The 15,707-nt window shown below is 41.7% G+C and overlaps 1 protein-coding gene across 4 annotated transcripts; it reads left to right on the top strand.

The window, feature by feature from the left end:
* Positions 1 to 1,079: 1,079 nt before the first annotated feature.
* LOC306937440 (solute carrier family 35 member E2A) lies at positions 1,080 to 15,356 on the top strand. 4 transcript variants are annotated; one of them, XM_079521195.1, is made up of 11 exons: positions 1,080 to 1,235; positions 2,888 to 3,371; positions 3,623 to 3,758; positions 5,077 to 5,204; positions 7,511 to 7,631; positions 7,717 to 7,770; positions 9,322 to 9,394; positions 9,971 to 10,116; positions 11,523 to 13,479; positions 13,551 to 13,932; positions 13,973 to 15,356. In XM_079521195.1, exons 2-9 carry the CDS (start codon positions 3,086 to 3,088, stop codon positions 11,755 to 11,757), a joined length of 1,179 nt encoding a protein of 392 aa, XP_079377321.1. In that variant the 5' UTR covers positions 1,080 to 1,235; positions 2,888 to 3,085; the 3' UTR covers positions 11,758 to 13,479; positions 13,551 to 13,932; positions 13,973 to 15,356. The 4 variants fall into 4 exon arrangements, with proteins under 4 accessions (XP_079377321.1, XP_079377320.1, XP_079377318.1 ...); XM_079521194.1 differs by having other exon boundaries at positions 13,551 to 14,547; positions 14,619 to 15,356; XM_079521192.1 differs by having other exon boundaries at positions 13,551 to 15,356.
* The last annotated feature ends 351 nt before the right edge of the window (positions 15,357 to 15,707 follow it).

The following is a 15,707-nucleotide window of genomic DNA, read 5'->3' as shown; positions in this document are numbered from 1 at the left end:
CACACAATAGAATAAAATACATTGTCAATAATGCACAAAATCACAACAACAACAGAAGAAATCAATAAAAAAAATCACACTAGGCTGGCTGTCCACAGACAGACAGGTTACGCGAGTAGTACACTATCTTAGTATCTGCTCATGAATAATAATGCAAATACATTTATTAGTGTGATACTGTGATGATTATCATCACTGACTGTCAAAACATGTCGTGTTTCCTCTCAAATCGAGTCACTCTCGACTAGATAATCAAGGGAGGCAGTATTGTATTTTTTAGCCCCTCCTAGTGCAATGTTTGTTTTAAAAACGCCATTGACAATGAAGAGAAATTATTGTTTGTTTTTAGTTAAATGTTTGTTTTAAAAACGCCATTGACAATGAAGAGAATTAGAGAAATGATTGTTTGTGTTTTAAGTTCAATCAATGTTTGTTTTAAAAACGCCATTGACAATGAAGGGAAATTGTACGTCATTTTGTCCCTAAACACAAACATTAAATGTCAAATACCAATAAAGAGAATTTAATGGTTGTTTTGTCACCGTTTGTTTTACATCACCTAATCATAGCGCAACATGAGTTAGACTTTAATATATTAGCGCCCCTCACTTCACACGCGTGTGATTTTTACATTACAATGCCAATTATGCCACTGACTCACTGTACTGTACTGTAGCCTACTGTACAATCTCAATCATGCGCACAATGCCGCGTTTATGCTGTAGAACAAAACAGTGTCGCGCGGAAATAGCCGATCTAGGCTGGCTCTCACATGCGGAATGCGAGGCACCGTGAGTCCGTGATACGGCGAAGTATGTGTGATGTGAGTGGATTTGATCACCGCCGCGCGCGTGCACACACAGCTAACAACTATGACGGTTGGCGGTAATAAATAATTAATAATAATTATGTAGCTGATCTCAGCTTTTAAATGTGTATGAAGATAGTAGAGTACTATATCAACTGATTGATCTGCTGCTGCACGCACGGACACACTCACACACACACACACACACACACACACACACACACAGTACTGACAGTGACTGAGTGCAGGAGAGGAGAGGACTCGTGTTCTATGTCTGTTGTTGTTATTGTTCAGCTCAGAGCTAGAGAGTGAGACAGATCGAGGAGGTGTTGCTGGCTTCGTCTGAATTGAATCCAGTGTGTTTGTGTCCGAGAGGAGAGAGGAGAGGGGCTACTCTACTACACCACACCACCACGGTGACGCTTCGGTACGGTTCCAATTTCTTTCTTTCTTTCTTGTTTTGTTCCACCATGCATTGTGTTCTCGCTGCCTGTACGGTGGTGGGTGGGTGGGTGGCCACTTCAACCCATAGACATATATACATAGACGCCTCATTTGCCGCTGCAGTTCATTGGAGCGACGTGTATCCCAATGAAGGCGGAAGTGCAGTGCTGAAGGCTTTTTTTTTTTTTTAACAAATCTTTATAACAGTCATGACAATATACATTACAAAACAAGACAAACAAACACAAACAACAAAGTTATTAACAATACAACATCAGAGCCAGGGGGGATTAGATTACTAACAGAAAACATTAAAAGAGTGAACACAAAGCAACAGTTCTCCGCAGCTTTCTTATTTAGAAGTGCTGAAGGCATTTGCTGAAGGCGACTGCGTCGCTGCCCGAGTGACGTCACTCATGTGAATCCTCCATGTCTCTCGCTGTCACTCAAGTGACTACTGGCCAATCACAGCGCGTCTTTTCCGGGACTTATGTTACGCACGCGGAAGCTTGACAAGCTTCCGCTTTGCTTCCGCTATTCTTCGCAAGGAATGTCGGGAAAATAGTGCCTTCAATTTTGACACACGCCTCAGAGCCGGAAGGGGCGTCTATGTATATATGTCTATGCTTCAACCTGCCTGCAGCTAAAGGCTAACAGCGTTAGCTTCATGTTATTATTGTGTTGTACTTTGATTCCGGTGGTGGCGCCTGTCGTTTTGTTCAGTTGTTCAACCAGCCGCAGTGGATTCCACTTTCTTCTGTTCTTTTACTAATCATTCACTGGGTGAGAATGAGTCAAAAAAATGTTTTTAACTGTTACTTATTTGTTTATTTTATTTAGATTCCATGTTGATTGAATGCGTATTTTAATGTGAAACAGAATGGAAGCAACAGTTTCCTGTGCATGTTTTTTAGATTAGAGAGAGAGAGAGCCACGTATCAGATTGTGGTCTCTACACAGTGAAGAAGAAAAGAAAAAAGCAAGTGTTCATTGCGGGTCCATTTGGTTCCATTTATACTGTCTGAGTTTCAAATGGATAAATGAACACATACCAAACATATAACATTGTGTTGCAGATTCAATCTTTTCATAGATTGCATTGATAGCCAGAGCTTCATAGACTTGTTTGACAGCACTGTCAGTCTGTCACCAGTGTATGCTATATATAGTTAACCAGTCTTAAACCCTCAATGCTTTAACTTGACCTTTCACTGACTCTGCACTTGGTCTGCTCTTTTCCCCCCTCTACACCAAACCTCTTTGCTGAACATAGCCGATCTGCTGTATTTGTCTAACGTTCTTATCAGAATAGGGATGCTATAGGGTTCAAATGGTTAATGTAAATAAGGATTTGGCGGACCCCCCTGTTGTATCTCTGAGGACCCCCTAGGGACCCCGGACCCCCTGTTGCAGAGTTGCAGACCCCTGGTTTACAGGTTAAACAGTCAAAATGCACCCTTTCATATTATCAACTTTAACTTTAAACTGATAATGTGAGAGGGTGCATGATCCTGAGCCTTGCTGAAAAGTCCCAAGACATTAATTTTAAGAGCGATCAGGGAGTGTTTCAGATACTTAATGCTATATCAATAAATGAAGGCTGATAAAGGTGTGTTTGCTTTCCTGCTGCTCCAGATAAAGGAAAGGGAGCCCTGGTGCTTCAGTCATGCGCCTGTAGCCAAGTGGAATGACGGGACGGCTCCACGGAAGATGGACTGACCAAGCCTGCGTCACACCCCTCCTCCTCACCTTCCCTCCCTTGTCCGCACCTGTGCGACTGGGACCCCTTCGGATCTTGCCCGGGCACCGTCGGGCATCGTCACCACCACCACCATGCCGACCAAGAACGGGAAGCCTGCCGCGAGGAACACGCTGTCGAGCCTCCTCTCGCCGTTCCGGAACCGGCAGGAGCGCGTGGTGCTGGCCCGCAGCGAGAGCCTGCCAGGCGAACATGTGCTGAAGATCACAGTGACGGAGACCACGGTGCTGGAGGCAGAGTCCGGCGTGTGGAACTCGCGCTCGCTGACGTACCTGGGCCTGTGGTACTTCTTCAGCTTCTGCACGCTGTTCCTGAACAAGTACATCCTGTCACTGCTGGAGGGAGAGCCCGGCATGCTGGGTAAGGGAAGGAGATGGACGAAGGGACATCATGGCCCACTTTTCCTCGCAGGCGACTTTTTATGGCCTGTGTAGATGTTTGGAGATCATTATGTTACTTGTTGTTGTTATTTCTACCTCGACATTTGCACTTGTAAGACGCTCTGGGTAATCGTCTGCTGAATGCCTAAATTGTAAAATGATTGGAGCTGTTTCCAATTAAACCTTATTATACTCTTATTTTGTGACTGGTTATCTCGTGTCGACTCCCAGGTGCTGTCCAAATGCTCTCCACCACCGTCATAGGGTGCCTGAAGATGTTTATCCCCTGCTGCCTGTATGAGCACAAGTCCAGGAGCGAGTATCCCTCCAACTTTGTCATGACCATGCTGTTCGTTGGGCTCATGAGGTGAGTTTGTTCCCAGAATATGCAAGGGAAGCTCTTGGATGTAGGGTTTGGGTTTTATTGGTTTTGAACGGGAAAGGTGGAAGCATTGACAGCTTCCACATTACTTATTTGTTACAACAACAGACTTTTTTGAGCTTTAAAAAATATAAGGTTTTCTTCATTTAGAGTTTGTAGTTACAATGGGTTTATATAGGACATGGGGTAGACCAACAGGGGAGGGAGCTCACTGGCCCCCTGGCATAAGTGTGAGAGGAAGGATTTTTCTTTTAGAATAAAACATTAAAAAAATGAAGTCCCCTCACATCTATGCAAATTACATGCACATAATTCTACATACATTCAAGCTCTGAACACTGGGGTCCCTCCCCAGTAAAGCGATATTTCACTTCCAACTTGGAGGTGAAATATCCCTTTTAATTATTTTTGTGCCAGGTCCGTATATATACGGACCGTGTATGTATATATATATATATATATATAATGGTTGAGCCCCACGGCAGCTTTTAACATTGGTTCGGTTGTTATGGCAACGCCCTGTCACCACCAGCTATGGGACGTCAAATCTGATCACCGTTTTCCTCGGTTACAACAACATAGATATTATAAAAAAGAGATGCCCCACTGGCCGCTGCAGTTCATTGGAGCGACATTGGTGTCTCCCAATGAAGGCAGGAAGTCAAGCGGAAGTGTGTTTTTTTTCAACAAATCTTTATAACAGAGGAACTAACCAGGTGCTCAATGGAGGTAGCAGGATGTGATCATGATAAAAAGGTTCTCACACGGATCAAAAAACGGGATCAATACACGATAAAAAGAGAGATGATAAAAAGAGAAGGATCCGGGCACACAAAGTTAAAAAATGAGGAACGCCTTTATTGATTTAAAAGGCAACTGCCAACATGTTTCGACCTAACAGGTCTTCATCAGGGCAAGCATGTCTATGTACAACAAGCCCCCAGGGAGGCTCTCCAATGTTGAAGCACTCGGCCCTACTGGTTAGAGCGTGAACTGCAGGCGGACCCGTGGATTTATGACGAGGAAACGCACTTCCGCATTTGCCAACCAAATTATGGTTGGCAAATGCCAACCATATGTTCTCTTAAAGTGAACGTGTATGGTGGCACTGGGAACTTCATAAATGCTAACAGCTAGCCAGCAGAGACATAATTAATCTCAATTAAGCTTATGAAACAACTTCAGCTCCTTACTTGGCTATCAATAAAAGCAGGGAGGTACCAAAGAAAAACCTGGTATTGTGATGCACAATAGAGAGTGTTAGTGTTGACCTCCTGCTTGTCTTGTTTGGTCCATTTATCAGGTTCAGCACTGTGGTTCTGGGCTTAGTGAGCCTGAAGAACGTGGCCGTGTCCTTTTCTGAGACTGTGAAGAGTTCTGCGCCCATTTTCACTGTTATCATGTCCAGACTGATTCTGGGAGAATACACAGGTAGATAACATGAGAACATGTGTGCTCCATTGTTTTTTTTGTCTTCTGATTATTACTAATATTACTGGTCTGTACTGGTCACAAAATTGCTGCAACAAATGGCAAAGAGGTGCATGTTACGTTACAAACAGGTTTGCAAACAGGTTCTGTGTGACAAAGTATTCACTCTATTGACCTCAGCCTATAGAGAGGTTTCAGCTTTCATAACCAGAGATATTTGAGTGTAAGAGAGACATGTTTAACGCAATGTGTATAGTAAGCATATAGTGGAACACTAAAGCACCTGCTTTGGCTTGAAATAGTAAACATGCAGCATATGATATAAAAGTTGAGTGACTCATTAAGCATTCACTAAAATCTGAATGAAAATAAACTTTCATTTTTCAAACTTTCAACATAACTAAGAGGTGTGGTTTGATTGACATCTCTCAGATTCCACCTATGTCAAACAATCTCAACTGCGCACAGCGCAGTTGAGATTAGATTAGCCATATCACACAGCGATGGCTACTTCTTTTTTCACACGAGTATATGGTTTCAGATATACCGTAATAGTGTTGATCTAGTTTACACACCTACAGAGTATATGGTTTCAGATATACCGTAGTAGTGTTGATCTAGTTTACACACCTACAGAGTATATGTTTTCAGATGTACCGTAGTAGTGTTGATCTAGTTTACACACCTACAGAGTATATGGTTTCAGATGTACCGTAGTAGTGTTGATCTAGTTTACACACCTACAGAGTATATGGTTTCAGATGTACCGTAGTAGTGTTGATCTAGTTTACACACCTACAGAGTATATGGTTTCAGATGTACCGTAGTAGTGTTGATCTAGTTTACACACCTACAGAGTATATGGTTTCAGATGTACCGTAGTAGTGTTGATCTAGTTTACACACCTACAGAGTATATGGTTTCAGATGTACCGTAGTAGTGTTGATCTAGTTTACACACCTACAGAGTATATGGTTTCAGATGTACCGTAGTAGTGTTGATCTAGTTTACACACCTACAGAGTATATGGTTTCAGATGTACCGTAGTAGTGTTGATCTAGTTTACACACCTACAGAGTATATGGTTTCAGATGTACCGTAGTAGTGTTGATCTAGTTTACACACCTACAGAGTATATGGTTTCAGATGTACCGTAATAGTGTTGATCTAGTTTACACACCTACAGAGTATATGGTTTCAGATGTACCGTAGTAGTAGTGTTGATCTAGTTTACACACCTACAGAGTATATGGTTTCAGATGTACCGTAGTAGTGTTGATCTAGTTTACACACCTACAGAGTATATGGTTTCAGATGTACCGTAGTAGTGTTGATCTAGTTTACACACCTACAGAGTATATGGTTTCAGATGTACCGTAGTAGTGTTGATCTAGTTTACACACCTACAGAGTATATGGTTTCAGATATACCGTAATAGTGTTGATCTAGTTTACACACCTACAGAGTATATGGTTTCAGATGTACCGTAGTAGTGTTGATCTAGTTTACACACCTACAGAGTATATGGTTTCAGATGTACCGTAGTAGTGTTGATCTAGTTTACACACCTACAGAGTATATGGTTTCAGATGTACCGTAGTAGTGTTGATCTAGTTTACACACCTACAGAGTATATGGTTTCAGATGTACCGTAGTAGTGTTGATCTAGTTTACACACCTACAGAGTATATGGTTTCAGATGTACCGTAGTAGTGTTGATCTAGTTTACACACCTACAGAGTATATGGTTTCAGATATACCGTAGTAGTGTTGATCTAGTTTACACACCTACAGAGTATATGGTTTCAGATGTAGTAGTGTTGATCTCAGGCACGTGCAGAGAGTGTTAGAGAGACAGGGGCTGAACTCCCATAAGAGGGCACTTTTGGACAAAAATAGCAGATCTACAAACTCACGTTGAGAGCTTGTAGATCAGCTATTTTTGGTGCGCAACCCAGCACTCTTTAGCTAGTGGAGATGCGGTGTAACAACATGGATTTGTAAACAAATTTGTTCAACGCAAAATGCTGCGTTCAAGTTCAGGAGACTTCAGGGGAAAAAAGCAATTCTTCTGAATGCTGCCTTCCGGCATGGCATGGAAAGGAGAGGAGGGCATTTGCATTTCTTTCACCGTAGTATAAATGCTGCATTTGTGGTCTGGAAAGGGCAGTTGTTTTACAGACGGGTAAAAGGGCAGGGGCTGAAGCCCCCTTTGATGTCTATGTATGTGTGCACGTCCCTGGTTGATCTGATGTATATGGATGTGTGTGTGCAACTGTGCTCATGTTCTTTTTCTCTTAATGTAGGACTCTGGGTCAACCTGTCGCTGTTCCCTGTCATGGCAGGCCTGTCTCTCTGCACAGCCACAGAGGTCAGCTTTAACATGCTGGGCTTTTGTGCCGCTCTCTCCACCAACATCATGGACTGGTAGGACACGCAGGGCAGGAATCTACATTTAAAAAAAAAATCACAATGCTATAACACTTGACCAACCGCTATGTCTGTGTCTCAGTTTACAGAATGTGTTCTCCAAGAAGTTACTAAGTGGAGACACATATAAATTCAGGTAAAATGGAAAGTTAACCACTTATATTTGGTCGCATGATGAATAGCAAAATAAAATTGTTCTACAAGCTCACAATGTGTCCCATCATGACATGCCTAAAATAGGTATGACCGGTTGAACAGTTGTTTTATGACATGGCCTAAAATAGGTATGACCGGTTGAACAGTTGTTTTATGACATGCCTAAAATAGGTATGACCGGTTGAACAGTTGTTTTATGACATGCCTAAAATAGGTATGACCGGTTGAACAGTTGTTTTATGACATGCCTAAAATAGGTATGACCGGTTGAACAGTTGTTTTATGACATGCCTAAAATAGGTATGACCGGTTGAACAGTTGTTTTATGACATGCCTAAAATAGGTATGACCGGTTGAACAGTTGTTTTATGACATGCCTAAAATAGGTATGACCGGTTGAACAGTTGTTTTATGACATGCCTAAAATAGGTATGACCGGTTGAACAGTTGTTTTATGACATGCCTAAAATAGGTATGACTGGTTGAACAGTTGTTTTATGACATGCCTAAAATAGGTATGACCGGTTGAACAGTTGTTTTATGACATGCCTAAAATAGGTATGACCGGTTGAACAGTTGTTTTATGACATGCCTAAAATAGGTATGACCGGTTGAACAGTTGTTTTATGACATGCCTAAAATAGGTATGACCGGTTGAACAGTTGTTTTATGACATGGCCTAAAATAGGTATGACCGGTTGAACAGTTGTTTTATGACATGCCTAAAATAGGTATGACCGGTTGAACAGTTGTTTTATGACATGCCTAAAATAGGTATGACCGGTTGAACAGTTGTTTTATGACATGCCTAAAATAGGTATGACCGGTTGAACAGTTGTTTTATGACATGCCTAAAATAGGTATGACCGGTTGAACAGTTGTTTTATGACATGCCTAAAATAGGTATGACCGGTTGAACAGTTGTTTTATGACATGCCTAAAATAGGTATGACCGGCTGAACAGTTGTTTTATGACATGCCTAAAATAGGTATGACCGGTTGAACAGTTGTTTTATGACATGCCTAAAATAGGTATGACCGGTTGAACAGTTGTTTTATGACATGCCTAAAATAGGTATGACCGGTTGAACAGTTGTTTTATGACATGCCTAAAATAGGTATGACCGGTTGAACAGTTGTTTTATGACATGGCCTAAAATAGGTATGACCGGTTGAACAGTTGTTTTATGACATGCCTAAAATAGGTATGACCGGTTGAACAGTTGTTTTATGACATGCCTAAAATAGGTATGACCGGTTGAACAGTTGTTTTATGACATGCCTAAAATAGGTATGACCGGTTGAACAGTTGTTTTATGACATGCCTAAAATAGGTATGACCGGTTGAACAGTTGTTTTATGACATGCCTAAAATAGGTATGACCGGTTGAACAGTTGTTTTATGACGTGCAAATATGATACAATTCATTCGGTAATACTTTACAATGTAATATGGTTCGACACTTATTTTCTTTTTTTAAATAGCATGCAAATGTGTTTATTGCATCTAATGAATGTTTATGTTTTTCAGCGCTCCAGAACTGCAGTTCTACACCAGTGCAGCAGCAGTCGTCATGCTCATACCCGCCTGGGCATTTCTTTTAGTAGGTCAAGTTATTTATTCATTCATTCATTCATTCATTCAAGTTACTGTTGTATGTATGGGAAGTATTGCTATGGGAATCAGTTTCTCATTTTATTCAGGGACTTGCATACTTCTATTTATATCGTCAGTGACCTATACTTATTGATACAATACTTAATTGTTCCTGTGTGGAAACTTGTCTTGGACTAGTCTTAGATGCTGCACAGACCGAAACATCCTAAACAAAGCAGCACATTACACACATTGCACAATTCTTTCACAACCAACACATGGGCGTAAGAAGTCCATGAAGCAATTGCACAACTCCTGCATCCTCCTCAAGCAACATTATTTAAAATGTTAAGAGGTATGTACGAACTGACAACATTTGTATCTTTTTTAAAAAAAAGTAAAGATAAATATAAGTTCCACTGCAATCACACGGCGATGGCGTACTCTTGCATATTTTGTCACGGTTGGGCTGAATACATACACAGAATACAGCAATGAATTGTGTATTATGCACAGTGTATGGGATCAAAGTTTGACTTGGGAGTAGCGTCTGTTTTATCCCAATACTCCACTGTGTCCCCAGGACATTCCACTGGTTGGTGCGAGTGGCCAGAGCTTGATACTCAGTCACGACATTGTCCTCCTGTTGCTCTTTGATGGTGGCCTGTTCCACTTACAGAGTATCACTGCCTACGCTCTCATGGGTCGCATCTCCCCAGTTACATTCAGGTAAGGTGAAATATGAGTCTATCTGGCTACAATTGCCAAAGACCCCCCCCCCCCTCTCTCTCTCTCATTAGCAGGCAACAGTGCAGCACTATCTTAGCCTGGCTAATAAGCCAGACCGAATCAGCCGTTGGCAAAAAAAAAATTGCCTGCCGGCGGATTACGGTCTGGAGAGGCTCAATTGTACGCCCATTTCCTACACCAGAGAACTGGTGTGGCCAATCGGGACACAGTATGCAATATGGGTGGGCTTTGGTACAGTGACGTTCAATGCTTGAGACCTTTGACTGACAGTAGCTCTGACCAATTGCGTCAAAGAGAAAATGTTTGAACCCGCCCCCCCGGGAAACAAGATCCATACACAGCATCTCCAGACTCAAATACCACACGACAGTGTGATTTGAGTCTGGCTTATTAGCCAGGCTAGCACTATCTCTCTCTCTCTGTTTCTGGCACAACAGCGCCACTTTTGCCCCTACTGCTACTCATAGTCACACACATAGGTCAGACATTGCTGTTCCTTGGAGTGGTTGCACCACTCAAAAACACACAGGATGCGAAGTTGATTGTACTCATTAAAGTAGATAAAACAAATTCACAACAGCACTACATTCAGAAGAAGATTAATTCACTGGTCACATTAGCTACAGTATATAGCAGGGAAGTATATTATGTTTCAATTAAAGTGTGCTATCCCACACCCTGTATCTTTTATCCTTGTAAATGGTGCATTTATATGGCAAATCAAATGGTGCATTTAAAATAGTATAGTGCCTTTATCCAAAGCACCTTACAATGTGCAGTACATTCACTCTTACACACACCAATGGTCCTGTTCTCATTGGATTTCTGACCATTCCCTGCCCGTTCCCACAATGGTTTCATTTCTGACCATCCAGCAAAATGTACCAGATGTACTGTCTAGTCCCGCAATATTTCCATTGAGACACAAATGCATTACAAACAGAAACAGAATGCAAGAAAGAGACAAAAACTTTAAGTCACATGTGGTAAAGGAAATAAATGAAACTGAAAAACAAGACTTCATATTCGACCACACCAAAATGACAAATCTTACATGGCCAGTTAGTTAGAACCCCAAAGTATGCTAACGGTGAATAGACAGAAGAGAAGCGCTGCCGTGGTCTGTGCGGTTGTGGACTGTAAACAGGTGCTCGTTGGCGAGGGTTCGATAATGAGACCTACGTGTTTCGGAAACGCCTAGGTCTGTCTTTTATTTGCCATGCCGCTTTCAATAAAGGCTTTTTACTTGACTGCAGCAGAGTGCCATGGACCCCTTTTTTTTGCATTCCCAAAGTATACTTTTTTAGAGTTCTTCACCATTGTTATGTTTTAAACGTTTAGGTTTGACATTTTGCTAACACCAACGACCTCCGACATGTCCCCAGTGTTGCCAGCACGGTGAAGCACGCCCTGTCCATCTGGCTGAGTGTCATAGTGTTCAGTAACCACGTGACGGTGCTGGGCGCCGTCGGCACCGGCCTCGTGTTTATCGGCGTCCTCCTGTACAACAAGGCCAGGCAGATGCAGAGAGCGACCCTACGGGCCATGGCCACGGAGCAGCACGGCAAACCACCACCGCCGCCGCAGCAGGACCAGGACTTTCAAGCCCCCAAGTCGTAGCGTGGTGGACTGACTCCACACCGTATGGCAGCCGATGGATATTGAAACACTGCTGAGGGAGGAGGACATCTCTCAGCCAACCTGTGTTCATTTGAACAAAATGTCTGGAGCTTTGGAAAACCCTGGTATAGTACATTCCAAAAAAACTAATTATTTGAAAAAGGATGATTCATACAAATCCCCTTTTGTATTTTGGAAAGAAACCACTACACCGCTATCTCTGTGCGCATAGATTTCTTTTTTTCTTTATTCAATGTTATGAAAGCGCTGCTTTTGTTTTGTTCCCCTCTTAACTTCTCCATGTTGAGAGTTGGAGAGGCCTTTCAGGGTCCAATGTGAACTTGCCTTCCTTCACTGACGTTTTGAGTACGGTGAGGATGAACAAGGACTTGCCATGCCTGTGGACCACTACGTTAGGAGTTCCCTCTGGGTTGCCATGCCTGTGGCCCACTACGTTAGGAGTTCCCTCTGGGTGTGGACCACTACGTTAGGAGTTCCCTCTGGGTTGCCATGCCTGTGGCCCACTACGTTAGGAGTTCCCTCTGGGTGTGGCCCACTACGTTAGGAGTTCCCTCTGGGTGTGGCCCACTACGTTAGGAGTTCCCTCTGGGTTTGGACCACTACGTTAGGAGTTCCCTCTGGGTTTGGACCACTACGTTAGGAGTTCCCTCTGGGTTGCCATGCCTGTGGACCACTACGTTAGGAGTTCCCTCTGGGTTGCCATGCCTGTGGACCACTACGTTAGGAGTTCCCTCTGGGTTTGGACCACTACGTTAGGAGTTCCCTCTGGGTTGCCATGCCTGTGGACCACTACGTTAGGAGTTCCCTCTGGGTGTGGACCACTACGTTAGGAGTTCCCTCTGGGTTTGGACCACTACGTTAGGAGTTCCCTCTGGGTTTGGACCACTACGTTAGGAGTTCCCTCTGGGTTTGGACAAGCACTCGCCACGCCCGTGGACAAATGTGTTAAGAGTTCCCTCGCCTTTATTCCCACTGTTGCTGCTGCTAGGTCTGTCACCATCATGAAGTAGCTGACGATTCATTGTCATACAAATATATTTTTGTGTTTTTTGGAAAATCTGAATACATTACATTACATTCCTATTTGCCTTTTGGGCAATGTAAACAAAGTCCAGGGAAGATATTACAAATAACTTTGAATACTTTAATAGGCAAACATGGAAGTACAGTAATACACTTGTTTACATCATGGTCCTATGTATTCACAAGTAGAAGTACGTAGAAGTACTTAAAAATATACAAAGCTTATTACCAAAATGTAGAAATTACTGACAACGGTGAAAATAATCAAATTAAATAATGTACTATAGCTAAAACGTATGCCCTATAATTCATAATTTGATTCTTTCAACAATGTTCAAAACTAGATCTACAGTATAAGCAAACCTCCAAACACAACAGAGATGACGACGTGTCTCCTGTGCACTGACCTGGGTTGAAAATGGTCAAAAGAGCATGTTGGACAACGGTGTGTAAATAATGATGGAGATATGACATTTCTGTTTCTGCCGTTTCTTTTTTTTATATATTTGTTCTGCCTTTGATAGGACACAGTGGAGAGAGAACGATTATGCAAAAATAATTGCGATCATGACAGGCCTAGCTAATGTAATCACCGTAATCTTATTGATGGTCCTAATCTCAGTTTTCTTTAACCCATTCTGGGTGGGAACCCCTTTTGGTGTTTTAACTAAGCATTATGTTATACTTTAGCTATTGAAAAATAGCAGATCTACAAGCTCATAGCGTGCCACCGAGTGGCGCGCTACGAGCTTGTAGGTCTGCTATTTTTTTTAAATAGTGAAAATGCGGCACAAATCTTTGAATATATATTCTTTCAGAAGACTTTTTTTTTTAATTTCGACGTCAGGCGTAAATGGGTTAAGCTTTTCTTTCCAGTTTGCCCCCCCAGTTATCTGTGGTAGTATATAGAACGGGTGTATGTATAATATGGTTGTTGAAATCTTTCACTTTGTTGGTCCTCTAGTATGCTCATAACGTTTCGTGGTATTCTGTGTCACTGGCAACATACTGCCTTTGTCCAGGCAACATTCATGATTGTATTTGAACGGAGGTGTGGGGCTTCAGTATTTGAGAAGTGAAGCCTGTCGGAGGTGTGGGGCTTCAGTATTTGAGAAGTGAAGCCTGTCGGAGGTGTGGGGCTTCAGTATTTGAGAAGTGAAGCCTGTCGGAGGTGTGGGGCTTCAGTATTTGAGAAGTGAAGCCTGTCTGAAGAATTTTTAGTCATCGCTTTTTGACCCATTTTCAAAGCAACACGACATTTGAATGACACACTGCATTCTGGGAATGCATAGGCGTCTACCACTCATTGTTCTTTGTATGGACCACTTTAGCTAACACATTGATAATATCAAAATGATACTATATAGCATTATTATATACGTTAATAATTCCAATCCTTATGTGTGCTCTGCGAGTCTTTGTTCAGTGTCTCTGCAGACACTGAAAAAAAGCCTGTTTTGCAGGTTTAGCTAGCCGTAGATAATGTGTTATTCATGTAAAGTAAAAAACATTCTAACAGCAGAGTAAAGGTAATGGAACAATTACGTCATGTACTCTGCTGTTGTGAAGCCCCCCAAATTAACATTTTACTTTTATACTAAATAAAGAATGCATGGCGTTGATGACATGGTTCTAAAAGGGATCCTGGTCCTGTGATGCCTATCCTCACAGGCCAGGCATGAATTGTTTTCCCATGTTCACCCATTCTGGACGGGAACCCCTTTTGGTGTTTTAACTAAGCATTATGTTATACTTTAGCTATTGAAAAATAGCAGATCTACAAGCTCATAGCGCGCCACCGAGTGGCGCACTACGAGCTTGTAGGTCTGCTATTTTTTGAAAAATCGTGAAAATGCGGCACAAATCTTTGAATATATATATTCTTTCAAAAGACTTTTTTTTTTATTTCGACGTCAGGCCTGAATGGGTTAAAATAGCCGACGTAGATCATCTATTTTTGCTATATTTGAAAATGTAAAAGTTGTGCCTATGACATGCCAAAAACAGGGACATAGGTCTAAAGTGGAAAACATATTTTTGCCTTCACGTTAACCTTGAACGCCTTTCTTTTAGTGCCAGCACATATTGGCCTGAACCACAGGAATGCTGGCAATACAGTATATTTCATGGGAATAGTTATCGCTGATTTTTGGCTAGTCAGTTTTTAGTTATTGGCTGAGTTTCCATCGATTTTTCAGTCGAGTCTTTTACGTTTGTGCTATGTTTTGTGGACCTGTGTAGCTGGGCTCGGAAGGTGATATTCTGCAAATTAAAAAAAAAATCAGGAGTGGAAAAGAGTAGACTTTGTTCTTCATCTTAGAACTGTATATTTTTGCGAAGATGATTTATATGATGAAAGGTGTAATGATATTCAATGGATACAGATATTATTCTGCTCATTATATGATGTACATATAGGGATGTATGTTTTAATGTAGAAATTAAATATCTTTGTAACTGCACTTTGTTCTACCATTTGGAGCTTCTGTTTGTTGCGTTGGAAACCAGACCATACTGTAAAAAATTGAAATAAAGACAAACAAAACAAGACCATCTGCCATTATTGACTTAATGTTCTCATGATGTGACACTAATGAAAGACTGACAACTTAAATACCAAACTATCTGCATAATGCTTTGTCACTCACAACTCACAAGTCTTTCTCTTCTCTATCATGTCTGTATTTTGACAACAGCAAAAGTTCATAGCTCATAGGATGAAGTTGGTCTCTGTCGCCCCCATGTGGTCAATGTGGAAATGCTTTGGCTTTTTATAATATAATAAAAAGGAAAGTGATTACTATTTCCTTGACAAGACAAAAAGTAGCACCTGCTTTTTATGTCTTGTAGATTGAAGTACTTAGATTAGATAGATTGAAACAGGGCAAAAATGATTAAATCTAAGC

Source organism: Electrona antarctica (assembly GCF_951216825.1).
Source record: "Electrona antarctica genome assembly, chromosome: 2".
Taxonomy (NCBI): domain Eukaryota; kingdom Metazoa; phylum Chordata; class Actinopteri; order Myctophiformes; family Myctophidae; genus Electrona; species Electrona antarctica.
Note: the sequence above shows the minus strand (reverse complement) of the source record. Positions and strands in the feature narration are given on the sequence as shown.

What these genes read in the sequence shown, in the direction of transcription:
- LOC306937440 (XM_079521195.1), top strand. Translation starts at nt 3,086, where the DNA reads ATGCCGACCAAGAACGGGAAGCCTGCCGCGAGGAACACGCTGTCGAGC. An exon ending in GGAGACACATATAAATTCAG is followed by an intron (nt 7,771 to 9,321) that starts GTAAAATGGAAA and finishes TATGTTTTTCAG; the next exon opens with CGCTCCAGAACTGCAGTTCT. An exon ending in CCGCCTGGGCATTTCTTTTA is followed by an intron (nt 9,395 to 9,970) that starts GTAGGTCAAGTT and finishes CTGTGTCCCCAG; the next exon opens with GACATTCCACTGGTTGGTGC.